This window comes from Plecotus auritus, assembly GCF_963455305.1.
Source record: "Plecotus auritus genome assembly, chromosome: 9".
NCBI classification, from domain to species: Eukaryota; Metazoa; Chordata; class Mammalia; order Chiroptera; family Vespertilionidae; genus Plecotus; species Plecotus auritus.
In genome coordinates, this window is record NC_137783.1 from 48176942 (window position 1) to 48191289 (window position 14348).

Sequence of the window (14348 nt, forward strand, 5' to 3'; positions counted from 1 at the left end):
CAAAACCATTTATCCAAAACCCTTTAGATAATATATGTCTAAATAATTTTTTCATATTTTGCTCACCCTGTGATTGATCTGACCATGCTTGCTTTGATTTAATTTTTATTAAGTGTTGTTTTTTTTAAGAATTAACATCTGGATGAGAAAAATATCTGAATTTGGCCATGTTACTTAGGCTCCTCATATATAAAATGTGGATAGTGAATCCAGGCACAGCTTAGCTTGGTGCCTATGACTCGGAGTCTCTCATAAGGCTGTAACCACGAGCTCAGCCTGCGCTGTAGTAGTATTGTTGCTGGGAGAGGATTCACATCCAAACCCACTCACAAAGCTATATTTTCACTGTTGTTAGCCATGGGCCTCTCCAGAGGGGTACTCACAACATGACAGCTTATTTCCCTTAGAGTGAGCTGAGAGAGTATGTGAGCAAGAGGATGGTTGAACAAGACATTCCATCACTTTTGCCATATATTTGTTAGAAGCAAGTCACTAGGTCCAGCCTACACTCAAGGCGAGGGAATTGTACAAGGACCTGAATACAGTAGTCAGAGGTCACTGGGAGCGAATTTGGAGGCTGCCTGCTATGCCTATGATCTACAAATAGGACAAACCATTGAATGTGCTCTGGATGCTCTGGAACTCATTTGTTTAAACTACCCAGAGATCTTACCAAGAACTTGAATTCAGTAGGCGTAATGATTTTACAGTTTCACATTAAATATTTTAATTATTCCTAGCAACAATACAATTAAATAGGTATTGTTGGCCTTGATTTCATTGATGTACTGATATCCTGAGTGACTTGCTCAAGATTACCTAACAGATGAATTGTAAAATTCATTGTAGTCTTTATTGTAGGTCTTCTGATTCTAAACCATTCTGTACTCTTTCCACCTGCCTGTAACTACCTCCTGACCAGTACTATCTTGCACTTAAAGCATTCAAAAAGAGCATTATACATATCAATGTGTGTACAAACATATAAATTTTATATTACAGAGATATTTTTATACATAGATTTATATGGAGAGAGACAGATAACATTCTTTCTTAAACTCTCATATACACCACGCCATTTAGGATTTACAGTGTTGCTTCAAATTCTTTGAAATTATTCAGTCAAAGTTTAATACCATTATAAGGTCTGCAGTTGTAGCAGCGGTATACCTCTAAGATAATAGTATCTGTTGGACAAAACTATATTTAGGGGGTTAAAAACTTGTTAGGAGGAGAGATGAACAAAGTAAAACATCAGCACTGTTTTGGTGGCATTGGGTTTTCCCAAAGTTCTGGACTTGTATGACTTGAGTGAGGACCATGGGGACTCCCAGTGAATTTTCTGTTTCTTCTTGCGTTGGAGAAAAAGTAGTTTATTTTGGATGAATAGGTTGCTTTCTGCAGATAGAAGTTACCTTTCTTTGGTCCTAAGTGAGACCCTTTTCCCTTTTTATTTCAGTCCATAGAAGTTTTAGCCTAATCCTCAGGACTCCTGATGTCTAAGATTGAGAAGTAGAGTGATGCCCTGGCCAGTGTGGCTCAATTGGTTGAGCGTCATCCCAGCACCAGGAGGTCTCCAGTTCAATTCCTGGTCAGAGCACAAGCCTGGGAGAGGGCCTCAGTCCCCAGTAGGGGGCATGCAGGAGGCAGCCAATCTATGTTTCTCCCTCATCAATGTTTCTCTCTCCCTCTCCCTTCCTCTCTCTGAAATCAATAAAAACATATTTTAAAAAAATAACTAGTAACCAATAATTGGAATTGAAATAAGAATATGGATATTATAGTTATAGTTTAATATTGATTACAAATAATTATACTTTATATATTAAAACTGGGATATAGCCAGACAAAATGCAGAGAAAATAGTTTTCAATCAAATGTAGTAGCTCCCCCTTATCTGAGGGGAATATGTTCCAAGACCCCCAGTTGATGCCTGAAACCATGGATAGTACCAAACACGTGCTTCTCTCTCTCTCTCTCTCCAAATATATATAACATACATATATACTATGTACATACTTTATGTACATATATACTGTTTATGTACTTACACTAGTATACTATGTACATATACACTGCATGGCCAGATTATTATGATCTCTAAATGCATAATAATCTGGCCACTCAGTATATATATTAGAGGCCCGGTGCATGAATTCATGCATGGGTGGGGTCCAGCCAGCCTGGCCAGGGGAAAGGGACATGGGCGGTTGGCCAGCCTACCTGCTGGTCAAACTCCTGGTCAAGGGGACAATTTGCATATTAGCCTTTTATTATATAGGATATACACTGAGTGGCTGGATTATTATGTGTTCAGAGATCATAATAATATGGCCACTCAGTGTATACTATGTTTATATATATATATATATACAGTATATACACTGTTTTTCCCTATACATACATACCGTGATTAATTTATAAACTAGTCACAATAAGAGATTAACAAGAACTAATAATAAAATAGAACAGTTATAATAATATTACTATAATGAAAGTTATATGAATGTAGAATTATTAAGTAAAATAAGGGTAACTTGAATATAAGTACCATGATAATGAGGCAGTTGATCTGATAACTGAGAAAGCTATCAAGCCCCAGCCGGGTGGCTCAGTTGGTTCGAGTGTCATCTGGTACACCAAAAAAAAAAGGTTGCAGGTTCTATTTCCCAGTCAGAGCACATACCTAGATTGGGGGTTCAGTCCTGGCAGGGGTGAATACAGGAAGCAGCTGATTATGTTTCTCTCTCTCTCTAAAAAAAAAAATCAATAAACATATCCTCGGGTGAGGATTGAAAAAAAAAAGAAGGCTACCAAGTAACTAATGGTCAGGTAGGGTGTACACTGTGGATAAGCTGGGCAAAGAGATGATTCAAGTCTGGGCGAGATGGAGCAGGACAGTGCAAGATAGCATCATGCTACTCAGAACATCAGTTTAAAACGAATGCATTGTTCTGGAATTTTTCATTTAATATTTTCGGACTATATGTAACTGAAACTACAAAAAGCTACACCACGGATAAGAAGGGACTACTATAAAGGAGATAGTTGTCTTTCATACATACACACAAACAAGCACTTGAGTTTCTCCTTTCTTTCCTGCATAATCTGAGGATTATGCTATTTAATTGTGGTTTGCTAATCCCTTTAAATCACTCTTAATGTAAGTATTCCATAGTTTTCATTAACCATGAATTTTAGTGTTTTTTTTAAAAAACACTCAAAAAACTGTATTTGGTTGTTGTTTCACTGGAACCCTTTTAGTCTGGTCAGTGAAGCAGCAAGCCTACTGCAAATCCTAAATAGCATGGTGTAGATGAGCGTCTAAGACTTTAATTATATGTCATTTTATTCACAACACTCAATTCCAGGAAGGAAAAAATGACTTTGTTGTTGTAAAAGACATATGATGTGAGTATCATTCATTGTAAACCAAAAATGATACTGTATTATAGCATAGACAACAATGGGAACTGATTCTAAAAATGTAACCTGTCTGAGAAGCTGAATAATACTGAAAGTTATCAAAATGGAAAGAAGTGTTAATGTGAAATGCAGCCTTCTCAGAAATACTCTTTCCTGGCCTGTTTGATTTTGCTTTTGTTGCTTGTCATGCATGAATGAAAGTGCTAACTCTCAGGGGAGCAGGAAAGCCTCTGTGTCGGTTGTTTATTTCCTTAATCCCTCCTCCTTTGTGATTTCTGATGTCAGATCTAAAATGGAAAGCCTGTAAATATAATGATTATCACATGGATAATCACCTGCATTAGGATCCGCCCTGCTTCTCTATTCTAACCTTCGCTGTTCTCCACATGACACATCCCCTCTGAGGTTGGATTTTAACCTGACTGCTTCATTAGGTTTGTGAAACTCAGTACGTGGTGCCCTGGGGCAGCACAGATGGGGACTTGCTTGTTTTCTTTTCTCACTCTTACTGCAAAGGCACACTACAAAGTCCTTTTCAATTTAGTGTGATCAATTCACTTGGAATTACTCTTGATATTTGGAATGGGCCTTACTCTTCTCCCGCTTCTCCCGCTTCTGCCCACTTACTCTTCCATGTCCCTTTCTTCCCTACTTTCTGACCTAATGCCTTTTCTTTCTGTCCCTCCATGCAGTGAATCTGAACACTAAAATTCTGCTTAAAATTCTTACTGGGGCAAACTGTTCCCTATGTTGTGTTATTTGTTTTGCTGAGAGGAAAATAATAAATTGTTCCATCAATGTATCTGCAAACACCTTCAGATAGAGGTTAGCTGTGGTGGGAAAGTCGGGCGTGAGGTGAGCCATCTGCTTTCTCTAATGGAGTGACTGGGGCACCCGTCCAATATCAAAGGAAGGTGAGAGGAAGTCAGGAGATAAGATCTTTTTAAGTCATAGAACAAGTGCTTTAGCTTTTCAGTGATAGGGCACAGTTCTGCAAATCTGTGTGAGGGGGATGTTAAGATAGAAAGTTGAGTTGACTTTTCTTCAGCATGTCCTTCCTCAGTCAGAAATATGTTGGCACTTGGAATAGTTTACAGATGGGAAAGTGTCCTAGTACCTGGTTCCCTTAAAGAATAGTGATCTGACATTTATATATGTGTCTTGCAATTAGTCAGTTCTACTATACATAACAGATCACAGTTAATTGCTTCTTAGGTTTATATGAGTAAATTTGGACATTAAAAGAGCAACTTAACTACCATATGTGAACTTTGAGTTTTTGTGTCTTAGTGCAATTTTAGTCATACAGATTCTTCATATTAATTTTTTCTTATAGGCCTTTGGGGTTCTTTCATGCCTCTGAAAGTTGTATATAAATAAGTATTTCTATCAGAGCTTTTCGGATATCTTTTTCTAAATTTTTATTTATTTATTGCATTTAGAGAGAGAGACATCTATTTGTTGTTCCACTTATCCATGAATTCATTGATTCTAGTATATGCCCTGACTGGGGATGGAGGGGTGGAACCTACAACCTTAGCATATTGGGATGACACTCGAACCACCTGAGCTACCCAGCTAGGGCTCATTTATCATTTTCATATAAGAGTTAGCTTGGTGCTCTGGCCGGTGTGGCTCAGTGCTTAGAGTGTCAGCCTGCTCACCAAATGGTCATGGGTTTGATTCCCAGTAAGGGCATGTACCTGGGTTGCGGTTCACTCCCCACCCCCAGTTGGGACACATGCGGGAGGAAACCAGTAGATATATCTCTCTCACATTTGATGTTTCCTTACCTCCCTCCCTCTGTCTCTGAAAAGCAATGGGAAAAATATCCTCAGATGAGGATTAAAAAAAAAAAAAGAAGAATTAGCTTGGTTAATTCTTGGATTGGACAACTTGGAAAAATACTACTTTGATATCTTTTGAACCTTATCCTTTCCCTTGACATCTAGGTCAGCAAATATTATTGACTATGTTGTCTACAAAATTCTGTCATCTACGTACATTACTGAGGCTAAGTCGGTCACCCTATGCTTCTCTAGTGAACAGCCTGAGGAGTTGTACTTTCAGCTTACCACTTCCTATCAACTTTGGTGTTCACCTTTAATCGTCCATTTCAACCTTTTTAGACCCTCAAAATGGTTCTTTAAATTTATATTTTATTAGTATATGGGACCATCCGTGCATACATACTTTTTCCCCAGTGTTTTCCTTAACATGTAGATAGGACCCAAATCTGTGCTGGAGACTTTGACTGTACTTTCTGCCTTACATGGTTTGGTGCAGCGTCGTTTCAGTTGAGTTGGATCTGCTCACTACTTGGACTCAAATCCCATCCTTCTATTAATATCTCTTGGCAGAGATAATTTTGGAGGAATGTAAGTTAAGATGTAAAGGCTCTTGACAGTTGTCTGCAGTTTTTTTTATTTTCAAGAGGGAAGTAGAGTTGAACAGTGATATTGCCTCCATTTTCTGTACTAGTCCTAACATTAAAATACGTGCACAAAGCAGAGGAGAGAAAGGGAGAGAATTTGGTTGCATAGATGTGTTTTTTGTCATTTGATACCCTGTTGCAACAGCATTAGGGTATCAAATTAATAATGTCCATCAGATTATACCCTAAAGATGTTTAATTCTAGAAAAACATTGTGTATTTTAATTATATATTTTTAATGTTCAACTTTTGTTACCCTGTCATCTTACATCAAAGTAAAATAGGGGTTTATTTAGACTGTTTCTTGTAATTTTCAGTCAAAAAAGTAGAAATACTTAATATATGTAGATATAATAATTAATATGTTGCCATTTTGCTTCACTTTAATATTTTTAAGAATTCTAAAGTAAATTATATGTATCATGCCATTTTATCCCTAAATACTTCAGGACTAACTGCTAAAAATTAAGGATATTTTTCTTATCAAAATTGATAATTCTTAATGTTACCTAATTCTTAAAATATTTAAATTTCTCCGGTTGTCCCCAAAATATCTTTTATTTATTTTTTTTAAATAAATCTTTATTGTTCAGATTATTACAGGTGTTCCTCTTTTTTTTTCCCCTATAGCTCCCCTCCACCTGATTCCCCACCCCACCCCATGCCCTTACCCCCAACCACTGTCTTCATCCATAGGTGTAAGATTTTTGTCCAATCTCTTCCTGGACCCCTCACACCCCTTCCCCCTGAGAATTCAGTCCACTCCCTTTCTATGTCCCTGATTCTATTATATTCACCAGTCCATTCTGTTCTTCAGATTTTTTATTCACTTGATTTTTAGATTCACTTGTTGGTAGGTATGTATTTGATGTCATTTTGTTGTTCATAATTTTTATCTTTTCCTTTTTCTTCTTTTTTCTCTTCTTAAGGAATACCCTTCAGCATTTCATGTAATCCTGGTTTGGTGGTGATGAACTCCTTTAGCTTTTTCTTGTCTGTGAAGCTCTTTATCTGACCTTCAACTCTGAATGATAGCTTTGCTGGGTAGAGTAATCTTGGTTATAGGTTCTTGCTGTTCATCACTTTGAATATTTCTTGCCACTCCCTTCTGGCCTGCATAGTTTCTGTTGAGAAATCAGCTGACAGTCGTATGGGTACTCCCTTGTAGGTAACTAACCGTTTTTTTCTTGCTGCTTTCAAGATTCTCTCTTTGTTTTTTGCTCTTGGCATTTTAATTATGATGTGCTTTGGTGTGGTCCTCTTTGGATTCCTTTTGTTTGGGGTTCTCTGCGCTTCCTGAACTTGTAAGTCTATTTCTTTCACCAGGTGGGGAAAGTTTTCTGTCATTATTTCTTCTAATAGGTTTTCAATATTTTGCTCTCTATCTTCTTCTGGCACACCAAAAATTCAGATGTTGGTACACTTAAAGTTGTCCCAGAGGCTCCTTACACTATCTTCATATTTTGGGATTCTTTTTTCTTTTTGTTTTTCTGGTTGGGTGTTTTTTGTTTCCTCATATTTCAGATCTTTGGTTTGATTCTTGGGGTACGTTGATCTACAGTTGAGTTTCTGTATATTCTTTATTTCAGACAGTGTATGCTTAATTTCTGACTGGTCCTTTTCAATTTTTTTTTTTTTTTTTTTTGGCATTCTCATTAAGGTCCTTGAAGGTCTCATCAAGTTTCTCGGCGGTTTTTAGAAGATTCTTGAGTAACCTTATAAATGTGGTTCTGAACTCTATGTCATCCAGTAGTTTGCTTTCCTCCACTTCTTTCATTCGTGACATGTTTCTTTGTCTCGGCATTTTGTTGCTTCCCTGTGTTGATGGAGTGGCTTTGTGTGGTAGGTGACCTATAGGGGCCAGTAGCTCAGCCTCCCCAATCACCTGAGGTGGACGCTCTTGGTACCCCCCTTTGTGGGCTGAGTGCAAAGTCTTGGTGTAGTTAAGCCTTGATTGCTGTTGGTACACTGGGAGGAATTGACCTCCAGGCCAATTGGCTGTGAGGACCTGCTGTGTCTATAATGGAAGAACTGCTGCGCTGGAGACATGCTTATGGTGCAGGACTTGTTTCAGTGGGGCTTTGGTGCTCACTGAGTCTGCCTCTTGAATGTGTCACTTACGGATGTGAGGAGTTGAAATCTGGTGTCTCACACTGACCACTAGGTACACTGGCTTCTGGATCTCCAATGGGGTGCAGGTCAGCTACTGTCTGAGGCCACCCAGCAGGAGCTACAGTGAGAACTACAGTTTTCTCTTCTTTGCTTGGGGTTTGGAGGTTTTGGAGCTGTCTGACCTGGGCTGCAAGTTTGCTAGGTTAAGCTGCAATAGGGCAGGCCATTCATATGCTAAAGCCACTGCTTGGAGCTTGGGTGGGTTTGTAGATTGCAGGGCGGGGGTCTCAGGGCGTCAGTAGGCTAGGGCGTGGCAAACAGCGATGGCTGCCAGTAAGCCAGCTCTGCGTCTCCAACCGCGTCTCTGCGTCCGGGCCCCAGCATTGTAAACAATTATTCCTGCGTGCAGCCCTGCAAGCAAGCCTCACTCACTTTCCGACCCAATGGCACACAGTCCAGCTTCTCCCCATAGGAGTTTGGGTCCCCCGCGTCTCCCCAGAAACTGGAGTTCGGAGTAATCCGGAGCTTGTCTCCCTTGGGGTTGAAAAAAAGCAGTGCCCCCAGTCACCCGCCGCCAGCCCAGTACGCGCCTCCGTACCTCAGCTTTTCAGCACTTGTGCACCTCTCAATGCTGTTTTCTCTTTCCTTCTAGTTGTAGAACTTCCACTCAGCCAGCTTTCCCATGGTTCTGGGTGATAGACGTTTTGTCTTTTAGTTGTAGTTTTGAAATTGTTGTGCGAGGCAGCAGTTTAGGTGTTTACCTACACCGCCATCTTGGATCCCCCCAAAATGTCTTTTATACCTGGTTTATTATAAAGTGCGAGGTAAAGAAATGGATTATTTCTTCATTACCTCGTATAGTATTCTTGGTCATTTTCCCCCTCTCACTTTATCATGAAATTGACTTATTGAAGAGACCAAGCTACTTGTCCTATAAAATGTCCTACCTATGGATTTGTCTATTTGTTTTCTCAGTATATCATTGAACTTGTTCTCCTATTCCCTGCATTTCCTATAGACAGCAAGTTATATAATTAAAGTTTTGATTAATTCATTTAAAAATTTTTCTTCAGGAAACTGTATAGGTGATGCTGGATACTTCATACTGTCTCATAACAGAATATTGGTGACCCTACTATTAATGATAAGTGATATGATCAATCACTGGGTTAAGGTTATGACAGCTTGTTCCTTCCATTATAAATTTATAGTTTGCTCCCCCGTGATCAACACGTAATCTGTGACATTTTAATTCCATGAAATACCCAGTTCCCCATCATCTTTTCACCTAATGAATTTAGCATCCATTGATGATCCTTGCCTGAATAAATTTCATTAGAGATTGCAAAATGGTGATTTCTCTTAATTGATACATTAACTAGTAGACATTCTTCTCTATAGAAGAGCTTTCTGAAAGATATTGTTTTAATTAAAAACATAAGCGCCAGGCGTGTTCCAGAGGTTTCAAATAATTGTCTTTCTTTGTTGGGGTCAAAACACCTGAACTCACTGTGACAGCTACAGTAAAAACATTCACTATATCTTCTTTATTCCAACTTGTGAAGTGTGTTGACATAATGTTGCCCTTTTTTTTTATGCCAAGTGAAAAAGAAATCTTTTTTGGTGTAAGAATAAAAATTGAACTATGTGGGTATATTGAGATAATTGTGTAAAAAGAAGACTGTGAATGAGTTTCAAAATGGATTATTTCTTCATTACCTCGCACTTTATAATTAACTGTTCTTTTTTTTTTTTTATTTCAGGAAGCTGCCACTTTTGCTAGAGAGCAAGGCTTTGAGGTGAGTTAACCCACAATTGCACACTAAACAGATCCTAAAGGTTTTTTCTAGCTGATAATGAAGTTCTTTTGGACAGTGATTGATGTGCTATTATACTCTCAGAGCCTCTCAGCAGTTGCCATGGAAACTTGGCAGTCGTCATGGTTTCTTTGTTCTGCCAGCACAGTGTTATGACGCACTCTGCTAGGTCTGCACCCAACATTGCCTACAGATGTTATTTATTGAATTTTGAAAAGCCTCTTGGGAAGCCAAGAGGTTGGGCACAGTTTCAAGCTGCCTCTGCAGATATGGGGCCTGTCAGTTTGTTCAGTTAAAAAGCTACCTCATTAGCTGCATTACATTTCATAAGGATTCACTGCTAAAGTAGTGGTGGAGCAAGACTAAATAGTGAAATATAATGTATTTTAAATAATTTCAGCCCTACCCCATGTAGATGATCATTATGCAAATTAATTTCCAAAAGATTGTACTTAACAGTTGTTAGGAACTGATTAATTTAAATCCTGCTCATATAAACTTCCTGTTTGTATCTTCTTTCTCCTTCTATCTTTTTTTTTGGTTGGGGGAGGGGGGTGCTGGGGATAGCTTTAAAACACATATACATTTTTTTGAAACTAAGTATCGATAATTGTCTTTAATTTTCAAGTCCTGATTCTGTTATCCTGACATAAGTATTATTCTGTCAAGGTTCAAAATTCCATGTGTTTTTTGTTGGCAAAATTAAGATAACAGACAAGACCATGTTTTTATCTATAGACTATCCATTTTCTAATCGATTATTAGAAAACACTGAACCCAGGTTAATTGACAGAATTAACTGAGTTTATGAGTTTTATGGTTATCATATTTATTGAGCCAGAACTATGTAGAATGCTGTGTTCTATACCACAGCTTGAAATGTTGCACAGTAGTGTAATTTTCAAAAATCTAATCTGACTAGAGTTGGAATATAGAAACTCTTTATTTACATACCATCTAAAGAAGCTGTAAGTGTTGACTGGCTATATTAGTAAGTTCACTTTGAACTCTTTAGAGAAAGGTGTGTGAATTTATGAAGAAACTGTTATTTAAATGTACTAAAGGCAGATTCATTATTGAGCAACAAAGTAATACATGAGCATGTTGTCCATATCATAGGACTTGGCAACCACCGTGCTTTCTCTTCTTGGAGGAAGACAGTGAGCATGTGGTATCAGTAGTCTATTCTCAAGATTCTGTAAAAAAAACTATATCAGAGTAGGAAACTTCACCTTATGATACCTGATTGTTGGGAACTCCGATAGTTTATTGCAAATTTGCTTTTTCTGTTGTACTATATGTATTCTCACAAATATAGGGGTTGAGTCACATGTAGAAGAAAGAATAACGATTTCCAAGTATTTATTTATCTCATTTAAGTTTTGCTTTGTAATTCTCCAAACTGGCAATTTATATAAAATACTAAATGTAATCAGGGAATATTCAATTTAAAAGTCAAATGTTTTAATCATGAAAATATAAGTCAATGTTTTCAGTCATGTTTTAAAGTTTCACTGATGTTAAATTTTAATAGTAATTAATATTAATTCTCTTGTTGCATCAAAATTCTCCACCTATGCAAGCTTGTGGAACATAAATTTGTGTCTTATTTTCTGTACTAACATAAAAAAATGTATTTTGATTCTAGAAAATAAACAATTTTGTAGATGCTTACAAAGATAACATCCTATCTAATAAAGAGGGGATATGCTAATTGACCATCACACCCTCACAAAGATGGCAGTGCCCAGTTCCCTCAGCCCCACTGGGGCGGCAGGCGTGGCATGGCCAGGCCCGCCCCCAGGTGGGTCCGGCCGCTCCGCGCACCTGTCTCCGGAGTCCCCCAGTCCCCTCAGCCCCCAGCTGCCCAGCCGCCCAGGGCTGACCTGAGGCGCAGGCAAGCCTTGGATGGTGGCTTCCCAGCCGCCTAGGGCTGCCCGAGGCTCAGGTAACCAGGGCCAGCCGTGGCTTGCGCTGCCGGCAGTGGGCAGTGGGCAGTGGCAGAGGTGTGATGGGGGTGTCACCTTCCCCTGAGGGCTCCCGGACTGTGAGAGGGGGCAGGCCGGGCTGAGGGACACCCCCTCCAGTACATGAATTTTCATGCACCAGGCCTCTAGTGTTACATAACAAATGATTGCTATTCTTTAGTACCTAGATAATAACTTTTTAAATAGTTTATTAAGACTAACTAATTCATACTTTTATTGCCCCCTTGAACTATATGCTTTGAATATGCCTATTTTAAATTCAATCCTAGCAACAAACTATTTTCTACTAACCAGCACCACATTAACCTTTCCATTAGTTTTTACTTTGATTCTATAATCTTCGTTGCCATAAATGTGCCATAATTGATTACAACATAAAACCAAGTGATGATGGTTATAATAATATACTTTATTACATCTGACATAGTAAAACCTCTCTGTTGGTGATATTGACAGTGATATGTTAGATAAAGCACCAGTCTTGATGTGTCCCTTCATGGGTTCTCTAAAATATTATAAGTTTTGCAGAATATAGTAGAGCCATGAGTAGAAAAACCTCAAGTAAGTATTGTCAATAAAATATAATCCATGTATTGGATGCTATCTAGAGAAATTCAATGATTTTTAAATGCCATTATTATTTTTTTTTTAGTTCATTACACAGTAATATGAAAACATAGGTTTAAAACTTGGTATTTTTAGAGTCAAACAAAAATAACTTTATCTTAACAGTTTAATGTCTATGGGAGTATGTCAGTGCTCTCAGAAGTCGTGTGACACACTGGATAAAGTCTGCATTTTATCACTCCCAGCTTAAATTTTACCTCTAAATTTGGGGCATGAATGAGAGGAGATAACTGAAAAGATTAAAAAGAAAGGAAAGGTGACCATTTTTTTCTTCCCACCAGCTCTGCTGCCTACCCTCATTTTCTATTATAAATCCTAATCAGTTCCACTGAGTATTGCCACTGGTGATCTGTCTGCCAACTGACCAATCCAAATGCCTCTAAAAATAACCAGTGTTTATTCATCAGGAAGTATCCTCGGCGGCATTGTTTATGGTATTCTGGTTAGCTTCTCTACAAATTTTAGATAATCTTTCTTTTAAAAAAAAAAATCTTTAAAATGAGTTGGGCATTTTTCAGTAAGAAGAGCCAGCTTAGGAGGGCACTGGAGCATGAGATAAAAAACTGAAGCTGGGCAGAGCACAAAGAAGAAGAGAGGAGAATATATATATATATGGTAGAAAAATTGCACAGTGCCTGATTTAAATGACAGACCAGCTAAGAATTTAAAATGACAATTCTTGAGGTAAAAAGTTTCATGAGGCTTTTATTATTCTGAAAAATCAGTTCAGACTGCAATGTGTTTTTAAATCTACCTTATTTTGAGCTAAACTGATTAAAGGTTTGTATTTTTAGAACCTACATAAAAATAAGGTACTTAAAAGCACATTTCATTATGAAGCCTTTTAAAAGCTGTATTGGAAATTGGGATTTAAATTAAATAAAGTGAAAAAAAATCTCCAAAACCTAAATACAAATGTTTTTTTGTATTTTCATTCTCTGTACAACAGAGTATATGTGCCAAATGATAAACAGAATTCATACCTTCTCTACTGGATCACTCACTTATTTTTACTCTAGGCAACAAATTTTAATTTCCTTGTTTTATATGTCTAAGATATAATACTTCTGATTGTGGAGGAAACAAAACAATTATTTTCCCTTTTCCAACTTCCCCCACAGCCCCTGACTCTACCTGGAGGATCCCAGCCATACTTGCAGGCTTTCTCTGACCAGTAGTGACTGTCGTCTTATACCACTGGGAGAGAAAAGTATTGAACTGTGCTATCCAATACAGCATCCACTAGCCACATGTGGCTATTTAAATTAACTTAAGTAAAATTTAAAATTCAGTTCCTAAGTCTCACTGCACACATTTTGAGTGAGACTACCATATTGGACAGTGTAAGTATAAACCATGTATAACATCACAGAGAGTTCCATTGATCAGCGCTAGGTAGATAAGTCCACACAGAGTATTCAGGAGGCCTTGATTCTCAAAGAATTCTTCAAGATTTTTCTCAGGTTCCTGTGTTCCTCACCAATATAAAGAACACAGTGAATATCACCCAGAGTATCTGGAAATAAGACACTAAGTCAAGCGCTGCTGGCTAAAGAATATAGTGCTGCTTTCCTAGGTGACTGAATCCTATAAGAGGACAGTTTGAAAACAGTTAGATTAAGGGAAAGAGATAAGATGATCTTCTAATTCTCTTTATTTAATCATTTACTTATTCATCAAATATTTACTGAGCACTAGATACGTGCCTAACACTTTGATAAACTCTGAAGGACAAGATAGAAATGACCAGAGAGTGTTTTGTAAAGGAGAACGTGGGAGGGGTTTCTATTTTGAATGAGATGGTCATAGAATAGCTCTCAGAGAAAGTAAAACTTGAAAAATACAATTATCTAGCCATGACATAAAAAAGCAAAACAAACAGGGAAACAAATTTCAAACAGAGGGAAGAAGAGTACAAAAATTCTCAAACAAGAAAGAGCAGAA

At 37.9% G+C, this 14348-nt stretch overlaps 1 protein-coding gene across 3 annotated transcripts in view; it reads left to right on the top strand.

Moving 5' to 3' along the window:
- ADK (adenosine kinase) overlaps positions 1-14348 on the top strand; it is a 539444-nt gene that overhangs the window by 407312 nt on the left and 117784 nt on the right. For all 3 annotated transcript variants that reach the window (XM_080687589.1, XM_080687591.1, XM_080687590.1), the window contains exon 8: positions 9736-9771. In XM_080687589.1, coding sequence (XP_080543715.1) covers positions 9736-9771 — 36 coding nt within the window. The remainder of the gene's footprint in view (positions 1-9735; positions 9772-14348) is intronic.